The sequence below is a fragment of the Thalassophryne amazonica genome, chromosome 7 (genome assembly GCF_902500255.1).
Source record: "Thalassophryne amazonica chromosome 7, fThaAma1.1, whole genome shotgun sequence".
NCBI classification, from domain to species: Eukaryota; Metazoa; Chordata; class Actinopteri; order Batrachoidiformes; family Batrachoididae; genus Thalassophryne; species Thalassophryne amazonica.
Window position 1 is genome coordinate 99,647,656 of NC_047109.1, and position 14,575 is coordinate 99,662,230.

Below are 14,575 nucleotides of genomic sequence, written 5' to 3' on the forward strand. Positions count from 1 at the left end.
TGTGTAGAGTGTGGACTCACATAATGGTTCCTTCTTTCACAGACTCGGTTTGTTGCGGCCACCTGGGGGGTGTCGGCGGGGTCCTTGGGTCCGAACAGCTTCTGGCTCCGGACCGTTAGCGCTGCTGGGAGCGCACCACGCCAGACCGCACTTTGTTCTTTATGTATCACTGTTATGTATTAAATTCAGTTAGCCTTTGTACCGTGCTCTGCTTATTTCATACTGGGTCTTTCAAACGTTGGTCGGTTCTCCGAGCTGCGTCCGACACATAACATTTTGGTCTACATGAATTATAAACTTACAACTTTAAATTTTGAAAGCTGACTGATGCGCTTATTATCCTCATGCAATTTGCTCTTTAATTGTATTACTTTTAAAATATTTTCTACACTGCCTTTACAAATACAGGAATAAAGTTCAGATACTAAATGTGCATGAATCTGCAAGAACAGTAAAGTACGGGAAAAAATGCAGTTTTCTTTGATTGGGGAACACAATCTGAAAATCTGAAAAGCCACAAAACTGACAAATAAATTGAAAATCTCAGAATATGGATTCAAATGGTTATAGCTCTCCAAGAATATTTGTCTGTCCAATGGATTTGTTTCTGCTGTGTCAGCAAATCTTTGAACCTTACAACAACAGTTTGGTGCAACACTTCAATACCACATGGAAACTCAACCGCGTGGGTGGGAAAACCCAGACCACAAATCTGAAGCATGTCAGTGGCTTTCACCAGCATGTCAGAGGAGGTTGGAGTAGATAAATGGAATCTGATGTCCAGTGATGACAGATCACACGGCAGAGGCAGATCCCGGAGCTCAGGTAAGAACTCGGGTGCTTCAATCACAACTGAAGATTTAAACACCAAGATGTTGCTGCCTGTGTTTGTTTGGCTTCCTTATGACTTCAATGTTTGATTCAGTGTGTTGGACTATGGCTGTCGCATTGTGTCTGGAGCTGCTGTGTATTATTTTGTTGGCTGTCATCCTAAGCTTCATGGCCCAAAGTGAGTAAAGCACCAACAGCAAGCACCAGTGCTCACATTTAAAGTCAAAATCAAACTGCCGATCACCGGTCAGTTGTTAAACTTCACTTTCTTCAATTGTGGCATCTTGTTGCAGAGGCTGGTGCCCGACATGAGCAGGAGACTCGAACACCAGCTGGTCAGCTGGTGATGTGTGAAAACCTGACTCATCACTGGCTCCAATTACAAAGCAGCTACAACGACCTCTTCGAAAGCAGAAATCGGTTACAGGCACAATACTTCAATGTCAATGTGGAGAGAAATGCCCTGAAAAATGAGAGAGACCAGGTGAAGACTGATTACAACAACTTGAACAAACGGATGGTGACGCTGCAGGAAGATTATAACACAGTGGTTGCACAACGAAATAAATTACAAGAGCAGGTCAAGTTGGCAGGTTTTAATGAAACAGGTGAGTCATGAATTCAAGACATGATACAACAGACGAATGAATCACCAAATCAAATTAAATTAATGTTCAACAAGAGCAATCTAAGATTTCTGACGTCCGCCAATCCGGATCCGGATCACCTCCAAAATTCAGTGGAGTCTTCCGTGGCCTAATATCTATCTGTGGTAGAGGTGGGCGATACCGGGAATTTTGGTATTGATCCGATACCAAGTAAATACAGGCCCAGTATCGTCAATATCAATACCGATACCGATACTTTTTCATATTTAAGATTCATAGATCCAAAGGATACAAAAGAACTAGGATAGAATTTCGACAAACATTGTATGTGACAACAAAATACTTTATTATCACAATCAACATTTTTGTTTAAAAAAATATCACTCAACACAACTTAAAACAAAATCTCCTGAGGTACAGGGCTGACTCGAGAAGAGCGCTGAGTGGGCGGGCCAGGCTGAGCCTACCTGCATGGTTGTTGGCTGGTGCCACTGAGCCACGTGATGGCGCAACAACAAAAGACCAGAGGAGGGAGGGTGCGCTGCTCCTTGTTGTGTGACACAGCGCAGCACTGCTCTTACAGACAGAGAGTAGACTTTGATGAATCTGCGTGCGCAGCAGTCAGTCCGTGCGGGAGAGAAAAAAAGCTTGAGTATCAATCTTTTTACACGAGGATCGTTCAATATCAATACCAGCGTTGGTATTGATATTAGGATCGATCCGCCCACCTCTAATCTGTGGTGCAAATTTGGTGAGAATCTCTGAAGTAGTTTTGATGTAATCCTGCTAACAGACAGACAAATAAATAAATAAATAAATGCAGATGATTTTATTACGTCCTTGGTGGATGTGATGCCCAATTAATGCCCAGTCAATAATAATTAATATTAAACTAATTTCCAATTAATGACCAATTAAAGCACAATTAAGGTTAAATTAATGTCCAACCAGATCAATAGAAAAAGTTTGTTTTGCTTTTGCAATCTATATTCCTGTCTGCAGCCTGGACATGTCTGGGCAAGCTGCAGGAAGTAATCCTATCATGGCATGCATTATGTAAATTCAGAGCAGGTGTGCTTGTAGTTAGATGTAGCTTGAAATGAGTTTCTCTCATTTCCAAATGGGGCTAAACAGCGATGACTGGATGTCTTCGGCACGTGGTCTCTTCAGAGGATCCTTGGGTCCCACTGGAATGACTTCGAGTCATTGAGCTTTTTTTATTTTGAGGAACAAGAAGTCAGATTGTGTTGCAAGTATACAAAGATGTAGATCTTTTTTCTTTTTCTTTAGAATATTGGCAAAAACATTTTGCAAATTGCTTTTACTTTTACTACGACACTCTGTGTGCTTCTTACCCTGTGTGCTGCTATACTGCTGGATCCTCAGCTTCCCAAGGGATTTATAAAGTTCTATCTAATGTAATCTAAAATAATAGACTGGCATCCTGTCCAAGGTGTGCCCACCTCGCACCCTATGACTGCTGGTATAGATTCCAGCCCTTCTGGGACCCTTGATTTGGAGTAAGTGGGTTAGAGAAAAGGAGTGAATGAATGAATTGGCAAAAATTTCAAAACTTTGCTGTTGAATAAGTTTATAATAATGTGACTGTCGCATAACATCATAACAATGATGTAATATGAGGTTTAGTTGACAAATCTGACTGGTTTTGCAATCATGTGCTGTTTCATGTCATACAAAGAACTCAGTGTTTTTGTAGACATTTAACACAAAAATGCTTTGCCCAAACCAGTGACTGTCCAACCCAATATTTGGCTAACAACATGTTTCCTCCACTAAATTTAAAAGTTGAATCTGTTCAGTTCGCACACTACATAATATTGTTTGGTTATCCAAGCCTAACACTTTTGTCTTTCTATGTCTTCATTATACGAGGTCTATTAGATAATAAACCGACCCTTTTATTTTTTTTTAACTATATGGATTTGAATGACGTGCGATTACACCAATCATGCTTGAACCCTCGTGCGCATGCGTGAGTTTTTTTCACGCATCGGTGACGTCATTTCCCTGTGGGCAGGCCTTGAGTGAGATGTGGTCCCGCCCTCTCGGCTGAATTCCTTTGTTTCACACGCTGCTCGAGACGGCGCGCGTTGCTTTATCAACATTTTTTCTGGACCTGTGAGGAATATCCGAGTGGACACTATTCGAGAAATTAAGCTGGTTTTCGGTGAAAAGTTTAATGGCTGATGAGAGATTATGGGGTGTTTCTGTCGGTGTAAGGACTTCCCACGGAGCAGGACGTCCTGCAGCGCTTCCAGGCGCCGTCGTCGGCCTGTTTCGACCTGAAAACATCCTAATTTAAGGCTTAATTCACCCAGGACGTCTTGAGATAACAGAGAAGATTCAGAAGAGGCCGGCATGAGGACTTTATGCGGACATTCCACTGTTTAAGGACATTTTTTAATGAAAGACGTGCGCGCAAATTCGCCGAGTCGTTTCCGTGACGACTCGGTGAATCTGTGTGCGCCGCGACAGGAAAAACACCTCCGTGTTGAAAACCATTTGTAAAATTCAGGCGGCTTTTGATGGCTTTCAACAAGTGAGTAACTGAGAAATTGTTTAACAGCTTGGGCATGTTCCAACTTGCCGGTTGAGGTTTCCAACGGAGGTGTTTTTCCTGTCGTGACCCCCCGCGGTCGGGTCCGGCACGACATGCGACTCTGCCCGCACGTTCTTTCATTACAAAATGTCCGAATAAACTCCTCATGCCAACTTCTTCTGAAAGTTCTCTGTTCTCTGACGACTTAACTGGATCAACAGAGCCTGAAATGTGGAAGTTTTCAACTTGAAAAGGCGAAAGCGCAGATCGCCGTCAGGCACCGTGGGCCGTCCTTACGGCGACACTACCAGACCAAAATCTCTCATCAGCCGTTAAAATTTTTACCGAAAACCAGCTGAATTTATCGAATGGTGTCCACTCAGTTGTGAGTTACAGTTTTGAAAAAATTTTGATCAAACAAAGCAGCAGTCTCTGAGCCATTCCTAAACAATGAAAAAAATTGACGAGAGGGTGGGTGACTCCTCACTCAAAGACTGCCCACAGGCGAATGATGGTAACCGACAGGCGTGAAAAAACTCTCGCATGCCCACGAGGGTTCAAGCATGTCTGATGTAATCACACGTGATTCAAATCCATATGGTTTTTGAAAAAAAATAATAAGGTCGGATACTTTTCTAATAGACCTTGTACATAATGAACGTGATGGTATAATATCTTAAAGGGGTCATATTATGCAGAGTAATTTTTTATTTACCTTTCATTGTTTCATGTGGTTAGGATTTGATTGATTTAATCCTCAATGTCTCACAATTCTATGTCCAAACTACTTAAAGCAAAATAGTAAGTAAAAGTAAAGTAAAATTTAGGCTTGAAATGCTTGTTTGATACTTTGGTATCATATGTCACAGAAGTCCTTATATGGACTCCTGTTGACTCTGTGACACACACACACACACACACACACACACACACACACACACACACACACACACACACACTGTAGAAGAGAGACTAACGTGCACATGTTCAATCTCCAGAAGCACCTTGCATCCTGGGATGGATCTGGTACAACTTAAAGTGCTACTATGTCTCTCCGAAAGGAATGACCAAAACCTGGCAAGATGCACAGAGGAACTGTGTTGATCAAGGAGCTCACCTGGTGATTATATCCTCCCAACAAGAGCAGGACTTTGTCACCAGTTTCTATGACAGAACCTGGATTGGACTGAATGACAAGGAGACGGAGAGCAAATTCAAATGGGTAGACGGGACTCCCCTGCAAGGGCAGCAATTCTGGCAGTCAGGAGAGCCCAACGACAACGAGGGAGGTGAGGATTGTGTGGAGGCATCACGTAATGGAGATGGATGGAATGACTTGCCCTGTCGTTTGCGCTTTTCTTGGATATGTGAGCGCTCATGAGCAGTAACAACTAGAGAGGCACTCAAAGAGCACATACTTCCGCCAAGGTCCAATAAACCCCTGATAAAATTTATAATGCAATTACCAACACTTTTACTGTCTCATTAAGTAATGTTAATAACCATTTCATAAGGGTTATAATAACCTTATTACGTTAACTATGGCTTATTAATTAATTAAAAAGGCTTTAATATCAAAGCATTACCATTCGTTTCAATGTTATATGAAAATGTTTTTTTTATGTCTATCATGTAATTAATACACTAAAATATATAAATGTGAGATACTGAAATACTTTAATAAGCTTTGCACTGTTGCTTAATATTTGCTTCTGCTTTAACCAGTAGTAAGTAATTCAGAGCACTTGAATCAGAATGTATTGCAAAATAAATTATATAGGAAATCATAATGCATAATGGTGTTTAATTGAATTTTTTCAAAGCTTTGATCAATGGGAATAAAATTGTGAACAAAAGAAAGAAGGTGTTTTTTGCATTATTTCTTGAGTTGTCTAGAGCAGGTAGCTCAGGTGGGCTACCAATACATAGACCTGGGTTTGGTTCTCCACCATGCTACCAGTCTGTGTCCTTGGACAAGACACTTCATCTACAGTGTTCCAGTCCACCCAGCTGTAAATGTGCATCACCTGTGGTTCGGGAAGTAAACTGTGTTAGAATAGCGTCCCATCTAGGGAAAATTGTAGATTCTCGATGGCTTCACGTGATGGATAAGTGCCAGCGCCAGTGAGGCTCTGGCCTAATATAGGACTTACTGTTCCATTTCATGAAATGAAGCCCTTTGGAAAAACAGCCCTTTCAGAAAACAGAGTTATGTGTGATACCACAACACCATGACTGTATCCAATAATTGATCATATTCCAAAGAAAATTAGCCTTATAAAAATTTCATCTGCAGTGTACAATGCTGGTGTCATAAAATGGGTTTTTCCTGTTTCCAACTTGAATTGGCCACTATTTTCGACTCGGCCCTTTAAGAGGTTATGTCAACATTTGCTCAGCTTAACCAAACCCTAGCTAAACATTAACTGAAGCTGCGCTTACCAATTTCATTTCACTCCACTACTTCATTCAGTCTTGTTATTATGATTATTAATTATCTTCATACATTTCAGTTTCAAGTGTCAGTGCTCAGACAAAACATGCACCAGAGCAAATCTGGAAATCAGAATGTCTCTGACCTCACAGACTCTAACCTAGAAACTTTTACTTGCCACTTTTCAGACTTTTTTACTTTTCAGACTTTTTTTGCTACTGCAGTGTGGAGGTTAATCAGTAAACACACCATTGTTTCTTCCCTGACATGTAAAAGAATTGTACAAGTAACTCAGCACACAGATAGTGATTTTTATTTGAAATGCTGGAATTTATTTATTTATTTATTTATTTATGGCCATTTTGCAGACAATATGAATAATAACACAAAAACCTTTCCCCACTCATGGTTAATTTAATTTTATTAATTGAAATACATTTAATTAAATGAAATAAATAAATTACGGTTAGTGGTTGTGTGCCTCATTGAATGGAATATTTCATCTTTCATCAAATGAAATATTCTTTCCATTGTGCAAATTAAAAAAACATTCATTATTTATTTTATATAATGCCTAAAATAGATCCGTGTCATTTGATATTTTATTAATTTATAAACAAGAGAAAAAGGACGTACATTTTGGTGTGCATCACTGGTCCTTTGAAGGTCTTTTGAAGAGATCCCAAACAGTCCAACATGAACTTTAAATAACAATCCAATCTAATCCAAAATTGTTCTGTCAAAAATAATCAGGTAGTTCAAAAAAAAAAAAAAAAATCCTGACGATGAGCACTGTCAATAAGCTTGTTCAACCCCCGCCATGTTTGTTTTTAAGCTAAGCGCCGCTAGTGTGAGCATGCGGTGATTGCAGCGTGCAATAGCATAAAATGTATAGAACCAAAATTGCACGCTAAATAGAACCAAAATTGCACAGTAAATGGAACACAATGGCAAATGGTATGAGCCATATCACATGACATACAAACCACCAATCAAATGACAAGGATCTGTTTAGGCATTATATAATTTATCATATTCAGTAACAGTATCACTACTGCATTTCAATCCTCCCATCAGCCCCATGATATACTGAAGCATAATCTGTTCTAAAATAGAGTTGGGCGGATCGATCCTAATATCGATAACGTCAATACCAACGCTGGTATTGATATTGAACGATCCTCGTGTAAAAAGATCAATACTCAAGCTTTTTTCTCTCCCACACGCACTGACTGCTGCGCACACAGATTCATCAAAGTCTACTCTCTGTAAGAGCAGTGCTGCGCTGTGTCACATAACACGGAGCAGCGCACCCTTGTGTTGTGGTTTGTCAGCCCTCTACCTCAGGAGATTTTAAGTTGTGTTGAGTGATATTTTTTTTAAACAAAAATGTTGATTGTGATAATAAAGTATTTTGTTGTCACGTACAATGTTTGGCGAAATTCTATCCTAGGTCTTTTGGATCCTTTTGATCTATGAAGCTTAAATATGAAAAGGTATTGGTATCAATATCAGCGATACTGGGCCTGTATTTACTTGGTATCGGATCAATACCAAAATTCCCTGTATCGTCTACCTCTATTCTAAAAGCAGTCTGATGCAATCAAATTATCGGTTAGTACGCCTAGCCTAGTTGGTACAAAGGTTTTTCATGCTAGCGTTGGCTTGTTAGAGTTTGTTTGCAAATAAGCATTTTGCGAATATTATCTTGCAAATTATATATATATTTTTTGTATTCATATGATGATAATATAAAGTAATGATAGGCTGCCACCTGTTCAGTGATTTTAATACAGTTAACATTGTTACAGATTGTGCGAGGATTAGCTGGCACTACACAGGCACCAGCAGGTTCTACAGTAAGTCACTGACTTCATTAGGCTTCCAACAATGGACATTTTGCTAGAGAGAAAATTCATATTGCCACAATATGACTGCAACTTATGTATTTTCTTGTGTCCTTCTCCTAAAACAAACAAATAAAAAAAAAAAAACCTCTAGCTAATAATAAACGCTACATGACAACTTCCATGTTGGTTTCACCCTCTCCCCTTCTCGAAACGGCTTCATTATTTATAAACTTAAGTAACTCCAGCATGGTTTAAATTTACATTACATATTTAATTAATCCTGTGTAGGGGGGGGGGGGGACTGATCTTGTAGAGGCAATAACGATATAAATGATTACAAAGAGAACCAACACAGTAGTTTACGTGGAACACCTGAATGCAGCATGAAGGAGGGCGTGGCCCCCTGCACCTGTTCGACCTGTTTGAAGGAACATTTGACTCCTGAGGAATTTCTGGTCCTGTCCTTTGTTTAAAGGACTCTGGTGGGAGACAGAGGAGGGGAGAGGAGAGATGTCGGAACCAGCCGCAAATCCCGCTGCGACCTCGTTCCCAGCGCCAATTATTTCCCTGCCTTTAGGACTGGAGGTGCTGAGGACCTACTCTGGAGCTCTGATCTGCTTAGAAATAGTAAGTCAGGATTTAAATACGCGTGTTGTGTCTGTGTCGTGGGTTTGGACTGCTCAGCCTGAAAATGTTTGCCCTGGTTTATTTGAAAAAAATCAAACGTAACCTCAGACTGGTTCCTCGCTGTGGTCAGAATCACATTAGACCAGGATTTAATTTGCTGCCAGCAAACCTAATGTGCCTCATAAACTTAAAGGTGACATCGGTTTAGTCACTGTGACCTTTACACATGCAGTATAGGACTGGGTAGAATTTGTACTACTGATTGTCTGCAATCAGTTAAGAACGACTAAGAGGTTTTTATCGGGATCAGCATTCTGGTTGTAAAAAAAAAAAAAAGAATAAATCAAAAGGTCCTTCACTGTGTGTATGGAAAAAAAAAAATCTTGAAACAAAAGGATCCATGAGCTGGTTTGGAGCCACACTTTGGTTGGGACAAATGTGTAGGCTTGGAATCCAGCAACTTCAACTATGGACGGAGTGTATTTAATGCCTACGTAGGTTTACTTAATGAAAACAATCAATGACCAAGACTACTAGGTGGTGGAATTATTTGCATATGTTCTGGGAGTGTACACCAGTGGCCACTTTCTGGAGGAGCTCCAAGGTATTTGAAATCCACCTGCCTTTTTCCTCTGTTAGATTCACTCTGAACAATTTGTTAAATCGGGGCCTTTTTGCTAAATTGGTTGCTACATGCTTGAAATATCCCCACTTGCTTTCTTTTTGTGCTTATCAAATCTGGACATTGTATGCTTAGAGTTGATGACTGTTTGAGTCCTCAGAGCAAAAGATTCCATCATGAAGGCTGAGTATTCACCTTCAGTTGACATCTAGACCCTTCCAAAATGAGATGTTATAAAAGGCAAAGTTATGGATCAAAAGCAGTTGTTTGATGCCTTGGCCTCTGCCTTGCTATGGAATTGCCCAACCTTGGCCTCGGCAAAGGTCGGTTCAAGGCTGCTAGTTTGTACCTATTTTTTTGCACTTCCCATCAAAAAAAAAAGCACCCATCGTGGTAACAAGGCGTATGATGGTCAATGTACACAGCGCTTGAATGCAATGTTCTCAAGTCACCACAGTACTACACGCACACAGAGACACATGCTGTGCTACGTTACACCTACAAGTACTAGCATGTAAAAGTCTTCCGAAATGGCCTTATCACTACCCAAGCATTAGTATATTCCTTGGCCTGGGTAATGTATTAATGTCTGTGATCCCAACATACTGCATCACAAAAGTAAGTTAAAGATTATATAGGGCCATGTGCAGCTTACTTGGCTGTATTGAAATTACACAGGAGTCTATAGCAACGGGTATAATACTCAGCCTTGGCCACGGAGACCCAGGACTTGGACTCAGACTTGGACTTACTACAATACTGATCTAGAGGCTGGGGTTGTGTGGCCTGTTTTGGGGGGCTGTTGCAATTTTATTTTAGCTTCATTATCATGTGTATATTTGTGTTGTAAGTTTATATTTCTATTAAAAAATGGAAAAACTCTGGCCATGTCAAAAACATTCACGGTTTATTCATCTTTGTATAATATGGAGACGGCCAGAAGGAGTTACATTGTGTGTTTGTGGATTGAGATAAAGCTTATGACAGGGTGCCAAGAGAAGAGAGGTGGTATTGTATGGGGACATCTATAGTGGCAGAGAAGTATGTGAGGGTAGTGCAGGACATGTACAAGGATAGTGTGATAGTGGTAAGATGCACAGTAGGAATGACAGACTCATTCAAGGTGGAGGTGGGATTACACCAAGGATCAGTTGTGAGTCTTTACTTGTTCACAGTGGTGATGGACAGGTTGACAGATGACATCAGACAGGAGTTTCCATGGATTATGATGTTTGCAGATGACATTGTGATCTGTAGTGAGAGTAGAGAGCAAGTTGACTCTAGTCTGGAGAGGTGGAGATATGCTCTGGAGAGAAGGAGAATGAAAGTCAGTAGGAGCAAGAGTGAGTGCATGTGTGTGAATGAGAGGGAGCCCACTGGAATAGTGTAGTTACACGGAGCAGAGGTGATGAAAGTAGATGAGTTTAAATACCTGGGGTCAAATGTCCAAAGTAATAGAGAGTGTGGTAGAGAGGTGAAGAAGGGCAGGGTGGAGTGGGTGGAGAAGGGTGGCAGAAGAATATCAGCAGGTTTACAAGACAGTAGTGAGACTAGTTGTGTTGTACAGCTTAGAGATGATGGCACTAAGAAAAAGACAGGATACAGAGTTGAAATGTTGCGATTCTCTTTGGGAGTAATGAGAATGGACAGGATTAGCAATGAGCTTGCCAGAGGGACAGCTCAGGTGGGACGGTTTGGAGACAAAGTCAAAGAGGCGAGATTGAGATGGTTTGGACGTGTGCAGAGGAGGGACCCAGGGTATATAGGGAGAAAGATGCTGAGGATGGAGCCACCAGGCAGGAGGAGAAGAGGGAGGCCAAAGAGGAGGTTTATGGATGTGCTGAGAGAGGACATGCAGGTGGTTGGTGTGACAGAGGAAGATACAGAGGACATTGATCTGTTTTGGCGACCCCTAATGGGAGCAGCTGAAAGAAGATTCATTGTTATATAACACTGGTCAACACGATTTTTCTTGTATGGACTTTTTCAACGGATTTTGGGTACTTTGGGGGCCCTGAATCTCAATCTGGTGTTAGTTTTTGCCAATCACATCACATTTTTCACATACGAAAACATATTCCTCGTATCAAGCATTGAAGCAAAAGCTGCAGTCACACCATAAACGATATTACGGCTCTTGTTCACATTTCGCAAACCTGGTTTAACAACTATGCTTTTGTGCATGATTAGTGGCATCAGACTGGTGAGTGAATGAGCAACTTTTGCATAATCCACCAATACGGAACTTGCAGATTGCAAAAAAAAATGTGAAACCTGAGCTCAGATTGGGATTCAGTGCCCCAAAATGACCATAAATCAGTTCTCAAAGTCCATGCAAGAAGAATTCTTTTTTTTTTTTTTTTTTTTTTTTTTTGCTTATTAGTGTAATCATTCTCCCGTGATTTGTGATCAGAAAAATAAAGCAAGTCCCTTGGGCTGCTCCCTTGTTTGCACTTGGGGTCGTCACAGCAAGGATCTGCATGTTGAATTGGCACAGGTTTTACGCCGGATGCCTTTCATGACACAACTCCACATTACATGGAATGCTTTTGAGAAATCGATGAAAATGTTATCATGCCCCATTTTGCTGTAGGTATGTTATTTTTACCTCCGCCAAGGAGGTTATGTTTTTGGTCACGTTTGTTTGTTTCTGTCAGCAGGATAACTCAAAACGTTTTGAACGGATTTTGATGAAATTTTGTGGAGTGGTTGGAAATGACAAGAGGAACAAGTGATTAAATTTTAGTGGTGATCCGGATCACGATCCGGATCCCGATGCTAACGCGTTAGCATGTCTATGGCATTTTCAATGTTAAGTTAGCATTAAGCAGTTGCAGCTGTCATCACGTTCAGGTGCATTTGTTTTCAAATTGTAATATTTCTTAAATTTATTTTTGTTTATATATTAATAATCTAATGATTATTATATACAATTTTAGAGAAAGAGACAAAAACAAATACTCAACAAAAATATAAACGCAACACTTTTGATTTTGCTCCCATTTTGTATGAGATGAACTCAGAGATCTAAAACTTTTTCCACATACACAATATCACCATTTCCCTCAAGTATTGTTCACAAACCAGTCTAAATCTGTGATAGTGAGCACTTCTCCTTTGCTGAGATAATCCATCCCACCTCACAGGTGGGCCATATCAAGATGCTGATTAGACACCATGATTAGTGCACAGGTGTGCCTTAGACTGTCCACAATAAAAGGCCACTCTGAAAGGTGCAGTTTTATCACACAGCACAATGCCACAGATGTTGCAAGATTTGAGGGAGCGTGCAATTGGCATGCTGACAGCAGGAATGTCAACCAGAGCTGTTGCTCGTGTATTGAATGTTCATTTCTCTACTATAAGCCGTCTCCAAAGGCGTTTCAGAGAATTTGGCAGTACATCCAACCAGCCTCACAATCTCAGACCACGTGTAACCACACCAGCCCAGGACCTCCACATCCAGCATGTTCACCTCCAAGATCGTCTGAGACCAGCCACTCGGACAGCTGCTGAAACAATCGGTTTGCATAACCAAAGAATTTCTGCACAATCTGTCAGAAACCATCTCAGGGAAGCTCATCTGCATGCTCGTCGTCCTCATCTGGGTCTCGACCTGACTCCAGTTCGTTGTCGTAACCGACTTGAGTGGGCAAATGCTCACATTCGCTGGCGTTTGGCATATTGGAGAAGTGTTCTCTTCACGGATGAATCCCAGTTCACACTGTTCAGGGCAGATGGCAGACAGCGTGTGTGGTGTCGTGTGGGTGAGCGGTTTTCTGATGTCAATGTTGTGGATCGAGTGGCCCATGGTGGCGTTGGGGTTATGGTATGGGCAGGCATGTGTTATAGATGAAGAACACAGGTGCATTTTATTGATGGCATTTTGAATGCACAGAGATACCGTGACGAGATCCTGAGGCCCATTGTGTTGCCATACATCCAAGAACATCACCTCATGGTGCAGCAGGATAATGCACAGCCCCATGTTGCAAGGATCTGTACACAGTTCTTGGAAGCTGAAAATGTCCCAGATCTTGCATGGCCGGCATACTCACCGGACATGTCACCCATTGAGCATGTTTGGGATGCTCTGGACCGGCATATACGACCGCGTGTACCAGTTCCTGCCAATATCCAGCAACTTGGCACAGCCATTGAAGAGTGGACCAACATTCCACAGGCCACAATTGACAACCTGATCAACTCTATGCGAAGGAGATGTGTTGCACTGCATGAGGCAAATGGTGGTCACACCAGATACTGACTGGTATCCCCCCCAATAAAACAAAACTGCACCTTTCAGAGTGGCCTTTTATTGTGGGCAGTCTAAGGCACACCTGTGCACTAATCATGGTGTCTAATCAGCATCTTGATATGGCACACCTGTGAGGTGGGATGGATTATCTCAGCAAAGGAGAAGTGCTCACTATCACAGATTTAGACTGGTTTGTGAACAATATTTGAGGGAAATGGTGATATTGTGTATGTGGAAAAAGTTTTAGATCTTTGAGTTCATCTCATACAAAATGGGAGCAAAACCAAAAGTGTTGCATTTAGTGTAGATCACTGTGCCAAGGAGGGAATCTCTTTAGGGTCAGTGACCCTATGGCCTTGTTTAGAGAAGTGTTTTCATAAATGTTAAAAAAAATTCATATATTTGCAGTTTAGTTGAATAATAAATTGAATTTTGTCTCTTATTTGTTTTTGTCTATAAGCACATGCAATATCAATATCAGTGCTCAGATGACAGTAGCTTCTGGGAAAGGTGCAAGTTGCAATAAACTGTGATGCCAAGTGCTAAGGATACATGCTATCCAGTCACAGCAGATGAAACTTTTTTTTACTACTGAGCAAACATCATTGTTAGACCAAGATAAGTGAAGTTCAACCAGAAACCTTTTGAAAAATTGGTTAAAATGTTGAGAATTACTATTGAGCAGCAGTTGGTACTCTTGGCTCTTAGCAAGAAGGTCCCAGGTTCCAAGCCCACTGTGCCCATTTTCTGTGTCACCCTGGAATAGCATCAGGATGAGGATCAGG

The 14,575-nt window shown here is 41.0% G+C and overlaps 2 protein-coding genes across 2 annotated transcripts in view; both read left to right on the forward strand.

Annotated features, from left to right (window-relative positions):
* Nucleotides 1–14,575, forward strand: part of mal2 (mal, T cell differentiation protein 2) — a 36,472-nt gene that overhangs the window by 4,025 nt on the left and 17,872 nt on the right. The window contains exon 2 of the mRNA XM_034175239.1: nt 8,777–8,910. Within this exon, the coding sequence (XP_034031130.1) occupies nt 8,794–8,910 (117 nt within the window). The 5' untranslated portion in view covers nt 8,777–8,793. The remainder of the gene's footprint in view (nt 1–8,776; nt 8,911–14,575) is intronic.
* LOC117514668 (CD209 antigen-like) lies at nt 661–5,854 on the forward strand. The gene is made up of 4 exons (XM_034175238.1): nt 661–825; nt 926–1,009; nt 1,125–1,439; nt 4,998–5,854. The coding sequence occupies exons 1-4, from the start codon at nt 720–722 to the stop codon at nt 5,378–5,380; spliced, it is 888 nt and encodes a 295-aa protein (XP_034031129.1). The 5' UTR covers nt 661–719; the 3' UTR covers nt 5,381–5,854.

Bases quoted from the DNA above. Each gene is read 5' to 3' on its own strand.
- LOC117514668 (XM_034175238.1), top strand. From the start codon at position 720: ATGTCAGTGGCTTTCACCAGCATGTCAGAGGAGGTTGGAGTAGATAAA. The intron at 826-925 runs GTAAGAACTCGG...TGTTTGATTCAG, and splicing joins AGGCAGATCCCGGAGCTCAG to TGTGTTGGACTATGGCTGTC. The intron at 1,010-1,124 runs GTGAGTAAAGCA...ATCTTGTTGCAG, and splicing joins CCTAAGCTTCATGGCCCAAA to AGGCTGGTGCCCGACATGAG.